General features: G+C 40.7%; 1 protein-coding gene across 27 annotated transcripts in view; it reads right to left on the bottom strand.

The window, feature by feature from the left end:
* Positions 1-18470, bottom strand: part of nrxn3a (neurexin 3a) — a 1776465-nt gene that overhangs the window by 1079978 nt on the left and 678017 nt on the right. For all 27 annotated transcript variants that reach the window (XR_007957567.1, XR_007957568.1, XR_007957570.1 and 24 more), the window contains one exon: positions 688-891. Coding sequence is in view for 20 of the 27 variants with exons in the window: in XM_052030991.1 (XP_051886951.1) it covers positions 688-891 (204 nt within the window). In the remaining 7 variants the exon portion in view is untranslated. The remainder of the gene's footprint in view (positions 1-687; positions 892-18470) is intronic.

The raw sequence follows: 18470 nt of genomic DNA, 5'->3' as shown, positions 1-18470 counted from the left end.
GATCCGGCTGCAGGTTTGATTGTGCACTCTGTTCTCAGGGCTGTTTGCTAAGCGGGCCGCAGGCTTCAGGCCTTTGAAGGGGTTGATAGCCATCTTTTGACTGATGACTCATGAAGCATTTTGATAAAAAAAATTAAGCATCAACTTTGAATTTAAAAACTTATTTTTAAAACCACAAAACAACTAAAAATAACAAAAATGTGTAAAGGAAAAACTCCACAAATTTGCAAAATATTCTTATAAAAAGACTTTTGTATATAAAACTGACCTTAAGTAGGTCACAGCATTTTCTCTTCTACAAAGGAGAATTGTGATGGGATCATCTGAACAATTTAAACCAGCAGGCACCTGCCTGTGAGCTATTATTTTTACACTTTTTTTTCTTTAAACCTAACAATTGCTGTGGCTTACTTAGCAGTGCCAACAGATATGGTGCAAAAACATGAATATTTGCTCAAAAGATGGTCCATTTAAACATGGATTTCAGATCAAACAAATCCAGAAGTACTTAATATCAGTTTGATAACTTCATGCACGTTTTACACAACATTCAAATTATTACATTTACGAATTAATACAAAGAAATTTTAGGATGAATTTATTTACTATATTCAAGTAATTGTTAATAGATCCATCATTGATGGAAAGAAAGGCTAGTCAGCCTCACAATCAAGTGTCATACAATACCTAAGTTGACTGTCAGTTTCACTCGGCCTCCGTCAAGCTCCAGGCGAAGTGTGTCGGCTGAATCCCTCGAGGTCGTGGCCACGAGCAAGCCGTAAGCTCGCTGGGACATGAAGCGGAGAGAAACATCTTCAGCTTCTGTGTGCATTACCCAGGGCATGACTATCTTCAAGTACATGCTGCCATCGTAGCTGAGAATGGATGCCTCTGTGGGGAAGAAAAAAAAAATTAAATGGTGACATTAGGTGACAGCAACTCATACTTTCTAGTACTTGGTTAAATCAATCTGTCATTGTCTTTTCCATCTGGTGTTGAAAGAATTGTGTAAACATACCACCGGAGATAACTCAAGTCAAATGGCTAACTTCTGTACCATAATGAATCTGATTTTTATTGCAAGACGCACTAAAAACTGCATTAATTATATTCCTTGACACCTTCCAATTGACAGCCACTGGAAGCAATGGACTAGAAATTGTACAGAATTAGGGCGTGAATCAATGACTGTCATATTGAAACTATGAGTAAGGAGATCATATGGAATTGATTTCCTTGCATTATTAGCATGTGACAGGTGTTCAGGGGACAGGAATTTTAGCCCTATCCTGAAAATTACAGAAGGTACTTGGAAGGGATATTATCCACAGACTCAGGGTGAGAATGGGGTTGTAACTGGATGGTCAGAGGAAATAGGTGCCTTGAAATTCACTCCCAGTCATTGATGCTGCTAGATGGGGGTATTTACTGCTACCAGGCAAAGGAAATAGAGGAACAGGAGAAATTTGAGAGGTGGGTGGTGACCCCCTTATCAATATAGAGCATTCCTACTCTGCACAGCTTCACATCTGGATAAATACATACTTTCTTTCGGACATCCACTCACTCACTCCACTACTGACGCTCAGTAGCAATGGTTTGTATCATCTACAGGATGCACTGCAGCATCTTACCAAGACTCCTTAGATGACACCTTCCAAACCCATGATATCTACCAGTTAAGAAGGACCAGGGCAGCAAAAGCACAGGAAACACCACCACCAGGAAGTTGCCCTCCAAGCCACACACTATCCTGACTTGGAAATGTATTGTTGTTCCTTCACCATTGCCGGGTCAAAATCCTGGAAATCCCGCTCCAACACCATTGTGGGTATCCCCACAACTCAAGGACTGCAGCGTTCAAGGCGGCAGCTCACCACTACCTTCTCAAGGGCAATTAGGAATGGGCAACTAAAGGCTGGCTCAGCCTGTGAAGCCCACATCACTTCGATGAATAAAAAAGATCCTCCATGGAGGTACCCTCAAGTTTGGCTGCCAGACACACTTGGAACCCAACCAACACAGCAATAAAACCTGTATTAGCCCCTGCAATTGCAGGAACAGCCCTTACTTGCGCCCCAAGAATTTTGGATTTGGGCAACGATACAGCACATGCCATGTTGAACCCTTCATCGTCTTTTTTCCACCCAAAATAAGGGCACAGGGCAGGCTTCAGAGAATCTACTCTTTCCAGAGCAAGTGGCTTGTATTCATCTAAAATAAAATATTTGCATTTCAATAGTGCCTTTCACAATCTTTGGATGTCCCAAATCACTTTACAGCCAAATGAAGTACTTTTGATATGTTGGCACCATTGCAACGAAAGAAATCTAACAGCATCTAATTTGTGCACAGGAAGCTATTTCAAATGAGCAACGTTATGCCCATTATTCTTAACAATGTTAAATGGGGGGGGATGTGGGAGATGTACAGTCAGAATTTTGGGGCTAACACCTCCATTCTTCAAACTAAAGGCCTCAGAATAACATCTCATCCAAAAGACATCATTACTAATATGAATCAGGAGTGGGCCACTCAGCTCTTCAAACCAGTTCTGCCATTCAACACGATCATGAATGAGCTGATTGTAGCCTCAGATTTGCATTCCCAAGTAAGCTTTCACCCACTTGTTTATCAAGAATTGAGCCATCTCTACTTTAAAAAAAGATGCCTCTGTTGAAGAGCATTCCAAAAACATACAATTCCGAGAGAAAAATAATTGCCTCTTTTCCATCTTAAATGGATGACTATTTATTTTAAACAGCAACCCTCACGCTCCGAATTCTTCAGTAAGAGGAAACACACTCCATATCCAACCTGTCAAGAAACCCCAGGACCTCATGTTTCAATCAAGTCCTCTGTCACTCCACTAAACTTCAATGTACACAGGCCTAGTCTTTGCCACCCTTCCCCATAGGACAACCCACCCACTCCAAGTATGTATCTCAGAAAAGTTTTTTTGAACCGCTTCCAATGCATTTACATCCTCCCTTACATAAGGAGCTCAATACCGTACACATAACTCCAGTAATGTCGTCACCAACATCCTACATAATTTGATGCTCAACTTTCCTACTTTTGAATTTAATTCTGCTCAAATTAAACAAGAACATTCCTGTTAATTTGTTGTATTTGAAAACCAGCCTTAATGCACCAGACTCTCCATTCAAAGACCTCAGTTACAAATTGCTGGTCATTGATGGAAGAGGGCCCTTAGATTATCTCGCTGACCGCAGTAGTGCTGCCATCTGCTGTTGTGGAGGTGTGGGAGGGAAAGGGAGGGCTAAAAAAAATCATCCAGGTACTGTGTAAAGTGGAGAGGAGTGGGAGAATATAGTATGGGCATTTGGGAAATGAGGAGTTTGGAGATAGAGACTGGCATTAAGATACGGTGGGGGGGTTGGGGCAGTGGCAAAAGGGGTCAATGTGGACGAGGATTTTGGCAATTTTTTTCCCCGCTTGCAGGCAGGTCTCCTTGTTTGGCAACATGGATTCAGAACATATTATCCTGGGAGTGGTTAATCTTGAGACATGGCTCAAGATCCTTGGGGAATGGCATCATCCTTTGCAGGAATTTTGAGGTTGCAAGAATGACTCATGATGCAAGGATGCTCTCATCAAATCTCCTGATTTGTATTATGTAATTTGGAAATACTCAATTTTGATTTACTCCAGATTAAATCTACTTTTAGTTACATTGCTTTTCAGCACAGTACAAATGAGTGTTTCTATAATATAGTAAGACAGCAAGTCATTTCACAGAAGTATTATCAAATAAAATCTGATGCCCAGCCACATTTATTTTTCATCCCTTGAACTGAATGCCTTGGTAGACTATTCATGAGGTAATTAAAAGCCAACCATGCTTTCTTGGGTCCAATAAGGCTGGATAAGGACAGCAGATTTCCTTCCTGGAAGGATGTTAGTACACCAGATGTTTTGTTTTACGACTACCCAGTGATCTTAAGATTACCATGACAGACACCAGCTTTTCATTCTAGATTTTATTTAATTACTCACATTTAAATTCCCCAGCTGCTTTGGTGGGGAACTCTCATTTCTGGATCAATGGTCCAGACTCCTGAATAATAGGCCAATAATATGGGCACTCTGCAACTGTACTACAGTCACAGCAGGATAATACAGCAGATAACTAATAACTGGGTCAGACAGTTAAGGCTTTTCAGGCCATTCTGATACTTGATGGCATCAGACTGGACTATTTCAAATCTTTTTAATAGAAATATTCCCCTTTATGTTTCTCTGCATTCAAACACTTTTGCTTAAAATATTAAACTAGTAAGTGGTTGACACCATCCCAATAACACCTCAATATACACTCTGAATAGACAACATTCAAAACAATAGCATACTTCTATTTAATAACTTAGTCTGTGCTCAGTGGAAGGGCAATAATGCAGTTTTGACAGCATCATACACACAGAAAAAAATACTTTGTCATTTTATCTCAACTTCCAGGAGCCTGTTATTTATTATCCATCCCTTGCTCTCTTAAGTTGATGTTGATGGGCCTTCTTTCTTGATTAGCAATTTTTTTTATATATACACATATATTTTAACTGTGGCATTTAAGCCAGTCAGTCAGTTAACTGCTGAACTGTGACTGCAACTGATTTTTCATCAGCCAAAGTACTTCTCCAAAAAAAAAATAATTCATAAAATGGGAGTAAGTTACCAAAATATGCCAACATTAAATTTTGGTTGGTTCCTCGACATACTCAATTACCTTAAGGGAACTTAAGCCACTTGACTTCAATGGCATCTCTTCTGGATACATGACTGATAACAGAAGTTTAGTTTTGACACACCTCAGGCACCTATCCATATCAGCCACTTCAGAGCATCACATGTTTAGGTCACAGTTCTCCTTATTCTTGGTCTTTTACATAGATGCAATACTATACTATTATTCAGGCTGGTTACAAAAGATACTGATAATTCAGCATTTTTGCAACATCCACTAAATATGTCAACATCTATTGAACTATTTGAAGACAGCAAATATGTAAGATTCAGAGATACCAGATCTCAGCAACACTACTTTTGCCAAACATGTCCTCTTATGAATTTCCCCAATTCCTTCATTCTACTATTCCCCAATGCCTTCGACTAACTAGATAACTATTAGACCACTGCTTGAAACCCACGAGTTTAAACAAACCTTTTGTTATCATTCCTAATAGCTGCTTTTTGTTTCAGTATTTTTTTTTTGTCCATTTACATTCATTTGAAGTGCCTTGGAATGTTTTCTTGCGTTAAAGATGCTATGTGAAAGCAAACTATTGTTGTATGCAACTCCAAGGATACAGACCAAAATTGGATATGTTTAAATTCTCATTCCATCAACACTTTGCAGCAAAATTTCCACGGCACTTTATTCAATTCCCATGCTTTCTGATGGATTAGATTAAGCAAGGAACAGAGTGTTTGGGGAAGGTGTCAGCTAGGAGCATATGATAATAGCAGATGGTCTATTGCAAAGAATTTGCAATATATTTTGATTATAGTCAACCCCAATTGTTCACTGCATTTTCATATTTAAAAAACAATTTAAAGAAAAACACAATTGAGACTTGCATGTTGGGAACTAACAAAAGAAAAATACATGCTTCTAGGAAGATATAGTGATAAAGAGCCAGCTTGAAAATATATGACTGAAGTACATAAGAAGTTTCTTTTGAAAATTTTATTTCATTGCAGGAATGCTGCAATTGTTACATATAGAACATGCTGCTTGGTCATATAAACATGCATTAAAACCCATGCAGTACATAATGGAGCACAAACCAAAAATATCCACAATTAGAAAGGATGTTTTTCTTTGTTGAAAAGAGAGAGAAGATTCTATTTTTAATTATGTGGCTACAATCAAAAAAAGCATCTTACAATTTATGGTTATCCATTTGCTTGTGACATATTTATCATTAAAAATATCAGATCAAATCGTCCTCTAAATTTCTCCTGTCATCTTCATGGAAGTACTAATTTAAGCCAATAATTTGCATTAGAAAAGATGTGATGGTTAGACTTCCCCTTCCTAATATTTACTGGAAGGATTTGGACAATAAATCATGTTATAAAAGTACAAAATATGTATGATGATTGATGGAACAAAACTGAGGAAAAGCTAAATGCTTTTAAACAAGATCAACAAACCATTCTAATGATTTGAAAAGGTTCTTTATTTCATCTGCCTGAAGTCATTAACACAACTTTTTTTTTGGAAGATGTATTTTTGTGCTATTAACGTATCAAAGACACCAGGCATTCTATGCAAGTGGATCTTAAGAAAGATAATCTACCCCTGCCAAGGGAGAGCAATAAAAATCACTAATATCACCATAAATTGAATGTCTAAGCAATAAGAGTAAAGAGAAAATGTATGGGGTGAATTTCATCCTTGGTCACCAGCACCAAAAGCATACAAGAGTATTGGCCACCACTTGTACTCCCCCATCCCCCCACCACCCCACCCAATCTCATTCAGTTTTAAGTGTGGAGGATAATACAAAATGGAAGCCAATTTTCTTACGTACATTCAGTATGGTGATCAGAGGGGAATTTCCACCCATTTACCAAAGACAATGTTTTCTGGTGCCGACTTGAAATCTTGCAAAGCTTGGTTTCTTTTTGCTTTGGACCCAAGCTGCGAGGTAGCTGTTTTGTCCAGCTTAAAATCCAGGGCATGAATGTGCTGCACCTCCAAACAAACAGATATGGGGTCATCCTTACAAATTTCGACAAGTGACACAAAGGAAAGGTGGGGTAAGCAGGCCAGATATTTCCACAGAGGAAAGGAAAGGGGCTACAGAAATGAGTGACTGAAACAAATGATTAATCAATCATTCTTGGGTCCACAGAAGAGCAAACCTTGAGCACAAGAACATACGGGGCATCAACCCTGCTGCTGCCACATCGTGAGAAATGTAACCTGGATGCCCTCAACAGTGCTCCCCCACCAGTCTGCCTGTGGATATCCTAGCTCTGAACAGCAACACACCTTTTCCTCAACTTCCACCATTTGCTAAAGGGACACACATTGTCATTGATCATTGGAAATTTATAAGTTCAATAATGCTTGCCGTATAGCTTGATCAGTGTTGCGTTCTCTGGAGTGCAGTCAGTAACCATTTGCTAAACATGCATTCAAGATGAGCAAATTATTTGCAGCAAGACCACAGAAGCCCAGACTTGAAAGTGTGCAAAGCAGCCATGATAGAGGGGGAAGGAAGTCTGAAGAGTGCAAGTTCAAAAACCTTGGCTGATGCTGAGCATGGCACTGTTGGGAGGTATCATATTGTTCAGATGAAAAGTGTAAAATAAGTTGCTGCAGTCCCTGCATTGCAACAGCAATTACAATAAAAGTACATGGATGAGTCAAGTGCTTTGGGGCATCTGAGAAGCGTGAAAGACAATCTGGTCTGGAAATTCTGCTGCATTTTAATGGCATTAAAATGGTGCATCAGTTTAATGCATTTTTCCAGAAGTCCCAAAAACAGCAGAGCCTTCTGAAGCTAGGTTCTCAGCAGAGATTTGTTGGGATTTCCTTGTGCAACAACACATTGCATCCATTTCTGCATTCTGTGTTGCACGTTCTCGTGCCCTTTGCATTAAGCCCAGCAGCTGCGACTTCGGCAGCCATCCTTTAAAAGGGACAGATCACAATAAAAGCAAAACCCTGCCAATGAATGAGGATGTTGCAGCTTCAAGCAAGGGGTGCAAGAGTGCTCAGAGGGACCGAGACAAAGTGGTGGTAAAGAGACCCTGCAGGAATATTCAAGAGGGACCTCACAGATTTGTCCCTCCGGACGATAACCAGGCATTCCTGGCAGGAATATCTCTGTAAAAGAACACAAAAGTTTGGTCCATGAATGCCTGCACTTTGGAGAAGCCTGCATTGGAGGTAAACCCCGATGGCCACTGCCTGCTCTTGTGGGTGAAAGGAAAGTAGATCTTTTGTAGGTCACAGGTGAAATATTGACCTCACAAACTCTCTCGTCATGGCCCTTGCACTTTATTGCCTACCTGCACTGCACTTCCTCTAACTGTAACACTATATTCCACATTGTTATTGCTTTTCTCTTATACTACATAAAACATTACAGCACAGGCCCTTCGGCCCACGATGTTGTGCCAACATCTTATCCTGCTCTAAGATCTATCTCACCCTTCCCTCCCACATCACCCTCCATTTTTCCCCATCATTCATGTGGCTAAGAGTCTCTTCAATGTCCCTAGTGTATCTGCCCCAACAACCTCTGCTGGTAGTGCATTCCATGCACTCACCACTCTTTTTAAAAAAAAACTTACTTCTGACATCCCCCTTGTATCTTCCTCCAATCACCTTAAAATTATGCCGCCTCGTGTTAGCCATTTTCTCACAGGGAAAAAGTCTCTGACTGTCCACTCGATCTATGCCTCTTATCATCTTGTGCACCTCCATCAAGTTACTTCTCATCCTCCTTCTCTCCAAAGAGAAAAGCCCTAGCTCACTCAACCTATCCTCATAAGACATGCTCTCCAATCCAGGCAGCATCCTGGTAAATCTCCTCTGCACCCTCTCTAAAGCTTCCATATCCTTCCTATAATGACGTGACCAGAACTGAACACAATACTTCAAATGTGGTCTAACCAGAGTTCTATAGAGCTGCAACATTACCTCATGGCTCTTGAACTCAATGCCCCAACTAATGAAGGCCAACACTCCACATGCCTTCTTAACAACTTATTGACTTGCACAGCAACCTTGATGGATCTATGGACTTGGACCTCCAAGATCCCTCTGTTCCTCCACACTGCTAACAGTCCTGCCATTAACCTTGTATTCTGCCTTCAAATTTGATCTTCTAAAGCGTATCACTTCACACTTTTCTGGGTTGAACGCCATCTGCCACTTCTCAGCCCAGGTCTGCATCCTATCAATGTCTTGTTGTAACCTACGGCAACCTTCTACACTATCCACAACACCAACCTTCGTGTCACGAGCTCACTTACTAACCCACCCTTCCACGTCCTCATCCAAGTCATTCATCAAAGGAAGCAGCCCAGAATGATCTGGAGAGTAGGAAGCAGAAAATCACCATGACCTTGAAGGAGTAGTCATGGAACAAATGTGAGGCAGTGTATTTTGAGGTTGCAGGAGGTCACAAATCACAGGAAAGTATGGGGTTAGTATAATCCGATTGTTCTGAGATAAATAAAGAGTTATTGTTTTTCATACCAGTGAAGCTGAAATTAGTATCAGTAACAAAAAAAAATGGGAATACCGAAGGAGGTAGTCATGGAATTAATGGATGCATTGGATGTCAATGTCTAAAATTCTGTAGATCATAGAACAGTTTGAGCAGATTGGCGGTTAGCAAATGCAACTCTACCACTAAAATAAAAATAAAGAGAAAATATGGATCAACAGATTCATTAGCCTGTTATCAGTAGAACAGAAAATACCAAGTTTACCCTCAAGGATGTGAAAATTGGATTTGTGTCCTTTTCCACAAAGGTAGAAAAAACATCCATTTAATTGCTACCATTTCTTCAATTCCCACTATAAATACTCCTATTGTGACTGTAAAAACTTACATTTGTCTTTATTAATCTGTTTACATGCTTGTGGAAGTTTTGTGTTTCTTGCAAGTTTACGCTTACATTCTATTTTTCTTCTCTTAATCAAACTCTTAATTCTTTTGGCCAAATTCTAAATTGCACCCAATTTTCAAACCTGCTACTTTTTCTGGAAAATTTATACGTCCCTTCTTTCAAACTAATTGAACCACAGAACAGAAATAAGCTCTTTTGCCCAAAGAGTCCAGACTAACCATCATCCATTCACACTAATCCCATTTTATACTTGCCACATTCCTATTAACTCCTCCAAACCTCCTCTATTCACCCCCACCTCCAACACCACCACCAGCAGATTCCACCATTCACCTGCTTACTAGGGTCAATTTGCAGCGGCCAATTCACACCAACCCACGTATCACGTGAGAGGAAATCACAGCGCCTGGAGGAAACCGCACATGGTCACAAGGAGAACATGCACACTCCACGTAACCTGCCAGAAGTTTAAGAGAGTCAGGGGCTAGAAGTGAGAGCAGTGGCTACTACTGAGGAGGAGAAGCTGCTGGGGAAGCTGAAAGGCCCAAAAGTGGATAAATAACCTGGACCAGATGGACTACAGCCCAGAGTTCTGAAAGAGGGAGTTGAAGAGATTGTGGATACATTAGTAGTGATCTTTCAAGAATCACTGGTGTCAGGGAGGGTCCCAGAGGACTGGAAAATTGCAAATGTGACATTGCTGTTTAAGATAGATATTTATTGATGAGTCGCATATACACTGAAACACAGTGAAATGCGTCTTTCTGCATTACTGAGAATGTGCTGGGGGCAGAGCCCAAGTGTCGCCACGCTTCCAGCGCCAACATAGCATGCCCACAGCTCCAAACCCCATACGTCTTTGCAATGTGGGAGGAAACCAGAGCATCCAGAAGAAATGCACGCATACACGGGGAGAACATACAAACTCCATACAGACAGCGACGGGAAATAAACCTGGGTCAGTGGCACTGTACTAACATTATGCTAACCAGTACACTACCTGGGAGGCAAGAGACAGGAAATTATAGGCTAGTTATTGGTAAGATGTTAGGATGAAAGAATGAAATTTGGGAGTCTATTGTTAAGGATGAAATTTTGGAGTTCTTGGAAGTATATGATAAAATAGGACAGAGTCAGCACAGTTTCATTAAGGGGAGATCTTGCCTGACAAATTGGTTAGAATTCTTTGAGAGTGGAGATAAAGGGGTCATTTTCAGGATGGCTGCTGGAGACTAGCGGCGTTCCGCAGGGGTCAGTGTAGGAACCACAACTTCTCACTTTATTCATTACTGATCTGGATGAAGGGACTAATGGCATTACGACCAAGTTTCCAAGATAGGTGGAGGAACAGGTAGTGTCACAGAGGCAGGGAGTCTGCAGAAGGACTTGGACAGGTTAGGAGAGTGGGTGAAGAAGTGGCAGATGGAATACAAAGCAGGGAAGTGTGGGGTTATGCACTTTGGTAGGAAGAATAAAAAGGTGTAGGTTATTTTCTAAATGGGGAGAAAATTCAGAAATCAGAGGTGCAAAGAGATTTGGGAGTCCTAGTTCAGGATTACCGCAAGGTTAATTTACAGGTTGGAGACAAAAAAATTCTGCAGATGCTGGAATCTGAAATAATAAACAAAAAGTGCTGGAGGAACACAGCAGGTCAGGCGGCATCTAAGGAGGGAAATAAACAGTCAATGTTTCAGGCTGAGACCCTTCATCAGGACTGGAAAGGAAGAGGGCAGAAGCCAGAATAAGAAGATGGGGGGAGGGAGGTGAGCACACGCAGGCAGAGGATAGGCGAGTCCAGGTGATAGGCGAGTCCAGGTGAAATCCCTGTCAGAAGGACAAGGCGAGAATCTCATTGAAACTTTACCAGATACTGGAAAGGCCTGGAAGGAGGAAGTGGAGAGGATGTTTCCATCAGTAGGAGAGTTCAGGATCCAAGGGCACAGCCTCAGAATAAAGGGATGTCCCTTTAAAACTGAGATGAGGAGAAATTGCTTCAACCAGGGGATTGTGAATCTGTGGAATTCATTGCCACAGACAGCTGTGGAGGCCAAGTCATTGGGTGTATTTAAGGTAGAGATTGATAGGTTCTTGATTAGTAAAGGGGTTAAGGCAAGAGAATGGGGTTGAAAAGAAAATCAGCCATGATTGAATGGTGAAATAGATCTCATGGTCCAAATGACCTAATTCTGCTCCTATATCTTATGGTCCACACAGACAACACTGGAGGCCTGGAATGAGCCCGTGTGAAGCAGCAGCTCTGCCTGTTTTTGTTTAAATTTAGATCCCAGTCATAGAGTTAGTTATACAGCACAGAAACAGACCCTTCAGCCCAACTTTTCCATGCTGACCAAGTTGTCCACTAGAGCTAGTCCCATTTCTCTGCATTGGTCTCGTATCCCTCTAAACCTTTCCTATTCATGTACCTATCTAAATTTCTTTTAAACATTGTAATTGTACCCTGGGCTACTCAAACAGGAGGAGAGTGGGCCAAATTGGTAGCTCCATCAAACAGCAAGCTGGGCCAAATGGCCTCCCATGTTGCAAGAATCTCTGCCAGTCTCAAGTCATTACTTCTCAAGAGGATAACATGGGCAGAATGTGCCAACAGAGAGTCACCCCTGGCTGGTTCAGCAGCTTTGGAATAGACTCTGCTGTAAGCTGCTTGACTGCATCCTCAACCAGAGGAGGGCACGTAGAATAAAGAGATTTAAATAAATAGAGGAAAAATTCATTTTCAGTACATTGGGAAAGGAATTTGAATACATTTTCACAACCAGGCAACAGTAAAACTAATTTTACAACCGCTTTTCTGACTGGTTTCAGGGATACAGCATCCTAAAATCAGTACCATTAGTTACTTAAGTGTTTAATTGCTGAGAGATTTAATTGCCTGCCTCACAATGGTGCTAGTTTTCCTCTATAGTCTAATGCTGAATATGGATTAATGCCATTGCTAATGCCCATGAGGTAAAAGCCACCAATTATATATTTTTTACATGCTCATTGTAAATGAGGGTATTTAATCTGCTACAGATGTTCTCTTTTCAATTGCACTGTATTTACAACCCGAGAAATACATCCTTGGTACCTTGTGCCATGTATGACAGCAACAGCATGTTCTCCAAAATACAATTCTGTTGCCTTCAATGGAACAGAATCTCAGAAGTGTAATGTGCATACACTACTTTATCATGCATTTCTAACCCACAGAGCAGAATTAAAAGCACTCCTGCCAGGAATTATAAGGCTGATCCAATTTTATCACAGACCACTGCATACCAGTGTCTTTTTTTTTAAGATTTGTGGGAGGGGTGGAAGTTGGTTTCAACAGGCTTGGAAGGTCTTCCTTTGGACCTGGTCACCAATTGGGGTCCCAAATCTGATGCAACCCATATGAGAGTGCTCCAAGTTGGGCACTCCTTTGCCAAGCAGTTTTTATTTGTTAATTTACAGGACACTAGTATTGCTGCAAGGCCAGCATTTATTGCCCATCCATAATTGGCCATGTGAAAGTGGAAAAAGGCATCATCTTGAACTGCACCAGCTTGTTGGTGAAGATGCTCCCACAGCGTTCTTAAGCAGGGTGTTCCAGTTCCAACTTGTTGAACTCCATGGGGGTGCCCTGCCCTCAATACTCTCGCTACCCTACTTATCCACTTAGTGGACAATGACAAGACTGTTGGAGAATCATGCACAACTGAAGGACACCATTTGGCCCATCATGCCTGTGCTAGCTCTATTCAATTGTTCCCATTCCCCCACTCTTTCATCTTCAATATTTTATCTAAATTCTTCTCAGTTACTTGTGAATCTGGTTCAACCATCCTTTCAGGAGCTGGTTTCAGATAATAATAACAATCACAACAACTTGCAGTATAAAAACAAATACACTATCATTCTTTGGGCTCTTTTATGCATTAACTTGAACCTGAAACCTTCTGGTTACTAAGCCTTCTGACAGTCATCACACTGTCATTAAGCACCAGGCAATTTTTTCCTTCATTGTGGCAAAGAACTTGAATACCAGAGAAACACATCTGTCACTGATATACTTTTAGATTAGATCTTTATTTTAAAAACATGTATGGGGATGCAAGAGGTAAATCAGTACATAAATTTCTGGTGTTACCTGGATATTTGTTCCTTGCCCACCCCGAAGTCCCTGGAGAAGAAGCAGTGGATGCTGCTTCATTTGAGGACTTCACCAACTTCCTTGCAAGGAATGGAGGATACATTCGTTAGTTATTTTTTGACCACCATTGACCTTTGTAGGATTTCTTATTTGATGATACTGGAATAACCTAGACTCTCCTTACAGTTTAATCATTAATAGCCCATGAATAGCAACACTGTGGTTAAACTATTGGGCAGGCAACCTTAGTTTTGGGACATGGATCAAACAACAAGTTTAGAATCACAGCATGAGGCTGGGAAATTTAGTAGCTGAATAAATCTGGAACTTTTTCAGCTGCTCTTAGCAAAGGTGACCATGAAACTACGAATTGTTGCAACAATCCACCAGTTTCATTAATGTCCTTCAGAGAGAAAATCTTTCCTCACCTGGTCTGCAGGGCAAAGGATGAAACTGAAATAACCCGTGACTCCAGACACACCAATATGGTTGACTTCTCACTGTCTCCCAGTTTCATGAGCAATTAAGGGTGTGCAATAAATGCTGGTATTGTCAGTGATACCCACATCTCGTGATTAATTCTTTAAAAAGGTAAGCAATCAAGAATTAGCCAACTATTATACTGTGTGTGTGATCAGTTATGCTAATAATAATTACATGCATCTTAGGTTTCTGTTCTTGTTCTGCTTCCCCACTCTACAAATTTTGCAATAGGTTTTGAGGAGTTGGTACAGAAAAGTGCACATTAGTGAGCTGTCCTAATCCTTCTCTGCAAACTCACATCACCCTCACATGTTGGCTCCTTATGTCCTTGCTTCAGTGTTCCCCTTTCCAAGTGTACATACAGGAAAGAAGGAAGGAAATGAATTATATGCATCACTACTTTAGGTAACGCTACAGGTTCTGGTTCAAAGGAGATAATTGGATAATCTACCTTCAATCATGTGTGGAGATACCAATGCTATAAGAGACCAGAGTTTATTTTATCTTAATGTCTATTTTGTGTCTACCCTCCAATCACTGCAATTTGCTAGAGAACTAATTTTGCTTTTATCAGGATGCTTTGCTATAATTTTGATCATGAGTCCTGTTTGCTGTAGAAACTTGTTTCAATTGGTGAGCTTGAATGGACTGCTGGTTGAACAAATGGACTGCATTGGTTGCAATCCCTGCTGTAAACCCTGCCCAATAAATTGGCTGACAGTGGCGTCAAAACTCTTTTCCTTCATTTTGCTTGTTAAACTCGAGAGTGGCAATTTCCTTAGCAGCCCAGTCACCGTTGATCAGGAGCTACGAAGACCCTGGAGATCTTCCGGTAGCCCAGGTCTGTGTTAATATTCACAGTAGCTTGTATGTAACACAGAATAAGAACATTAAAAGAAAGGTTTTGCATCAGTGCAGAGATTACTGGCATTGCCTCAGATCAATCACAAACCCATTTTACTTGGCTTCCTCAACAGAGCAGTGAGAAGGAATAATAATATTTCTTTATTAGTCACGTGTACATCAAAACACACAGTGAAATGCATCTTTTGCGTAGAGTGTTCTGGGGTAGCCCGCAAGTGTCGCCACGCTTCCGGCGCCAACATAGCATGCTCACAACTTCCTAACCCGTACGTCTTTGGAACGTGGGAGGAAACTGGAGCACCCGGAGGAAACCCACGCAGACACAGGGAGAACGCACAAACTCCTTACAGACAGTGATCGGAATCGAACCAGGGTCACTGGCGCTGTAATAGCATTGCCTGCCAGCCTACACTACAATGATCACTGGAGTATGGAATGGTGAAGGAGGTGGGGGAGGAAATGAGAGATTATCCACCTTGCAGGATAAACAAAGCTAACAAGAGAGAATAAATTAGGTCTCATCTCCAGTCTTTATCTATCAGAATTTATCCCAGAAGGCTTTAAAAACTTGCCCAAGCCCATTCACAGGTGAGACAGATGGATTTTTGGACTGTGGGGGAAATTGAGGTTTTTAGGTATTGGAAAGAATCAAATCAGCCATGATTTTACTAAATTCTGGAGCGGGCTCAAGGGATTGTATAGTTTACTCTTGCTTTTACATCTCATCTTCGAAACCATTTCTCAAGTTTTTAAACCACATTCTTCACTGTGTGAAAAAAAACAAATCTCTTGTGTATCTCCAAATAATTTTAGTCTCTCATCTCTACAACTATTCTAATAACTGTGATATCATGAATAGGGCATCAAATTTTCATACAATACACCAGCCAGAAATCTGTAATATTCCAACTAGTGTGAAACTATTACCTTATAAAGATTTACTACAACTTCATGTTCCCACAGGACACCATTCCTTATCTGCTAGGGTCTACTGCATTTTCCCTCCTGAGGGATAGACTCAATATCTAAAATTCCACAGGGCTTCTACTGTAATTCCCACAAAAGGCTCAAGAACCCCAAAGAGTAATCAAACACCCACAGAATTTCAACTCCTTGGCACTCATCTTTACTTCACCTTGGAGAAACAAACAAACAAAAAACACTGCAGCATATAATCTTTGGTGGTATTTAATGACCCAATGTCAAACAGTAACAACTAGCATTTACTATTGGGGCCTGATAGCAGACTATCCAAGGCTCTTAGCAGCATTATGAAATAAAATTTGATATCTAGCCAAATAGGGTACTGAACATGAACACTGAAAAAAGTTTTGAGAGACTTAAAAGGGAGGGGAGAAAAATAGAACATTAGAGAGGTTTAGGAAGGGAAACCTGGAACCTTGGCCATTAAAGACATTGGTGCTAACAGTGCAGCAAATAAATCTGGAAGAGACTGAAATCAATAAGTCTCTTACAACTGGGATTGGAAGAGCGGATGGAAAGAATCTCAGAATTTCTGTGGAGGGGGAGGGGAAATGCTGCACGAGGATCAGTTGAAGCTCAAGAGGAACAGCTCAAAGTAATTTCCACATGGTTTCTGTTAATATTCCATCAAAGATCTATGGTGGGCAAAATGTCTCCTCGCTACCTCTACAGGCAATGTTTGCTATATACTAATATTAATGCAAAACAATTTCAGCACCAACTTGAAACATTAATTCATTCCTGATGTGCCCAGAATTGCAATGAGCAATTCCCAGTAAACCATCATGCTGGTGCTTGTTAACCTACACATGCTATCACTAATGGTGATGCCTTCCACTGCTAAATCCTAATCCTTCAAACCTTTTTCCTTCTCCCTCGTTATCCTTAAACCTACTTTGTTCATGCTCATCATCACCTGCTTTACTTTCTTATTCGTCTGTCTCAATAGATAATAATCCTGCAAAGTGGAACATTTTGCTAAAGTTAAATGCTAATTTTCTGCTGTTGTAGCCACCAGTACAAATTCAACTCCAACGTGACATTCCACTGTGCAGATGCTGCAACAGTTTCAAAAGCATCGACCTTCAGCAAATGACAGCGAAGATCATCACTACCTCCCAGCATTTAAAACCGACTAGTTTTCTGATGCACAAAGTCACTCGTGCACAAAGATCAATATCCCTCTTCAGAAAGCATGATGGAACCAAAGCTCAGTTTCTCATTCTCGCATTGTTCAAATATGTAGTCTCAAAAACCCATTTCAAAGCCATCAAAAGGCCATGTGTTGTTGTACTATACCAGACACGTATGCACATGTCCTTGGTGGACATTTGTATAGCATTGATGAAGGACTGTAACAAAGTCAAGCGGTGCCAATATTTTGATGAGACCTGAAGCTGAAGCCTATCTCTCCTTTAAAATGGGTGCAAGAGAAACTGTGGCACTATTTTGAAGAGCAAGGCAGATACCTCGAGCAGGTTTGGCCAGTATTTATCCCTCAACTAACATCTCAAATCAGATTATACTGTCATTACCACTTTATTTTTTAAATGGGATCTTGCCATGCATGTGCAAATTGACTTCTGCATTTGCTATAACGCAACAGCAATTACATTTCAAAGTACTTCATTGAGCTATAATTGGTTTTGTGAACTCCTGAGATTACTAAACAGCAGAAATGCAGATCAATCCTCCTTTTGTCATTTGTCACCCACCCACAGAAACAAAGGGAAGCGGGAATGCGAGACCTTGAAACTGTTCGATCATTCACTGAGACCATACCAGAGCAGTTGCTCTACATCCCCTGGTTAATGACACTTTACCAATGAGATTTTTTTTAAAATTAACATTGATTGAGCAATTTCCACAAGAGTTCCAAATTCCTATCAACTTTTCACAAATGGAAATATGAAGAATGGTCACAAGAAGGGAGACATACTGAAGACTATTTAGCATTTCCTTTGCTGACCCTACTTGCTCTTACACCACATTCTCATTCACTTTTGCAAAGTGGAACTTCAAAAAAAGTGAAAAATTCAATGAAGAGCAAGATCATTGGACTCAAGTACATGAATAACATAAAAGATGGACCGATGGTTGCAGGCACCTGGATGCAAAAATGCTGCATTCTGCCCCAGGTGAGTGGAAAGGTGCCCGCCTTAATAAAATGTACCTGCCCATGCACCTTGGGGAACCAGCAACCTTTATGCAACATGACATTCACTTGAACTTGCAGAGCATTGACTTCGAAGTCAGCTCAAATACCACGTTAACATTTACACAGCAGCACAACTCCTTCCAAAAGTAGCTGCAAGGTCAACACTGCAGTTAAGCAAATAGATTAACATTTTGAAATCTTGCAGTGTCTTTGGGGAATTGCTGTAGAAAC

Source organism: Pristis pectinata, chromosome 1, assembly GCF_009764475.1.
Source record: "Pristis pectinata isolate sPriPec2 chromosome 1, sPriPec2.1.pri, whole genome shotgun sequence".
Lineage (NCBI taxonomy): Eukaryota > Metazoa > Chordata > Chondrichthyes > Rhinopristiformes > Pristidae > Pristis > Pristis pectinata.
This window is presented reverse-complemented; position numbering and strand designations above follow the sequence as displayed.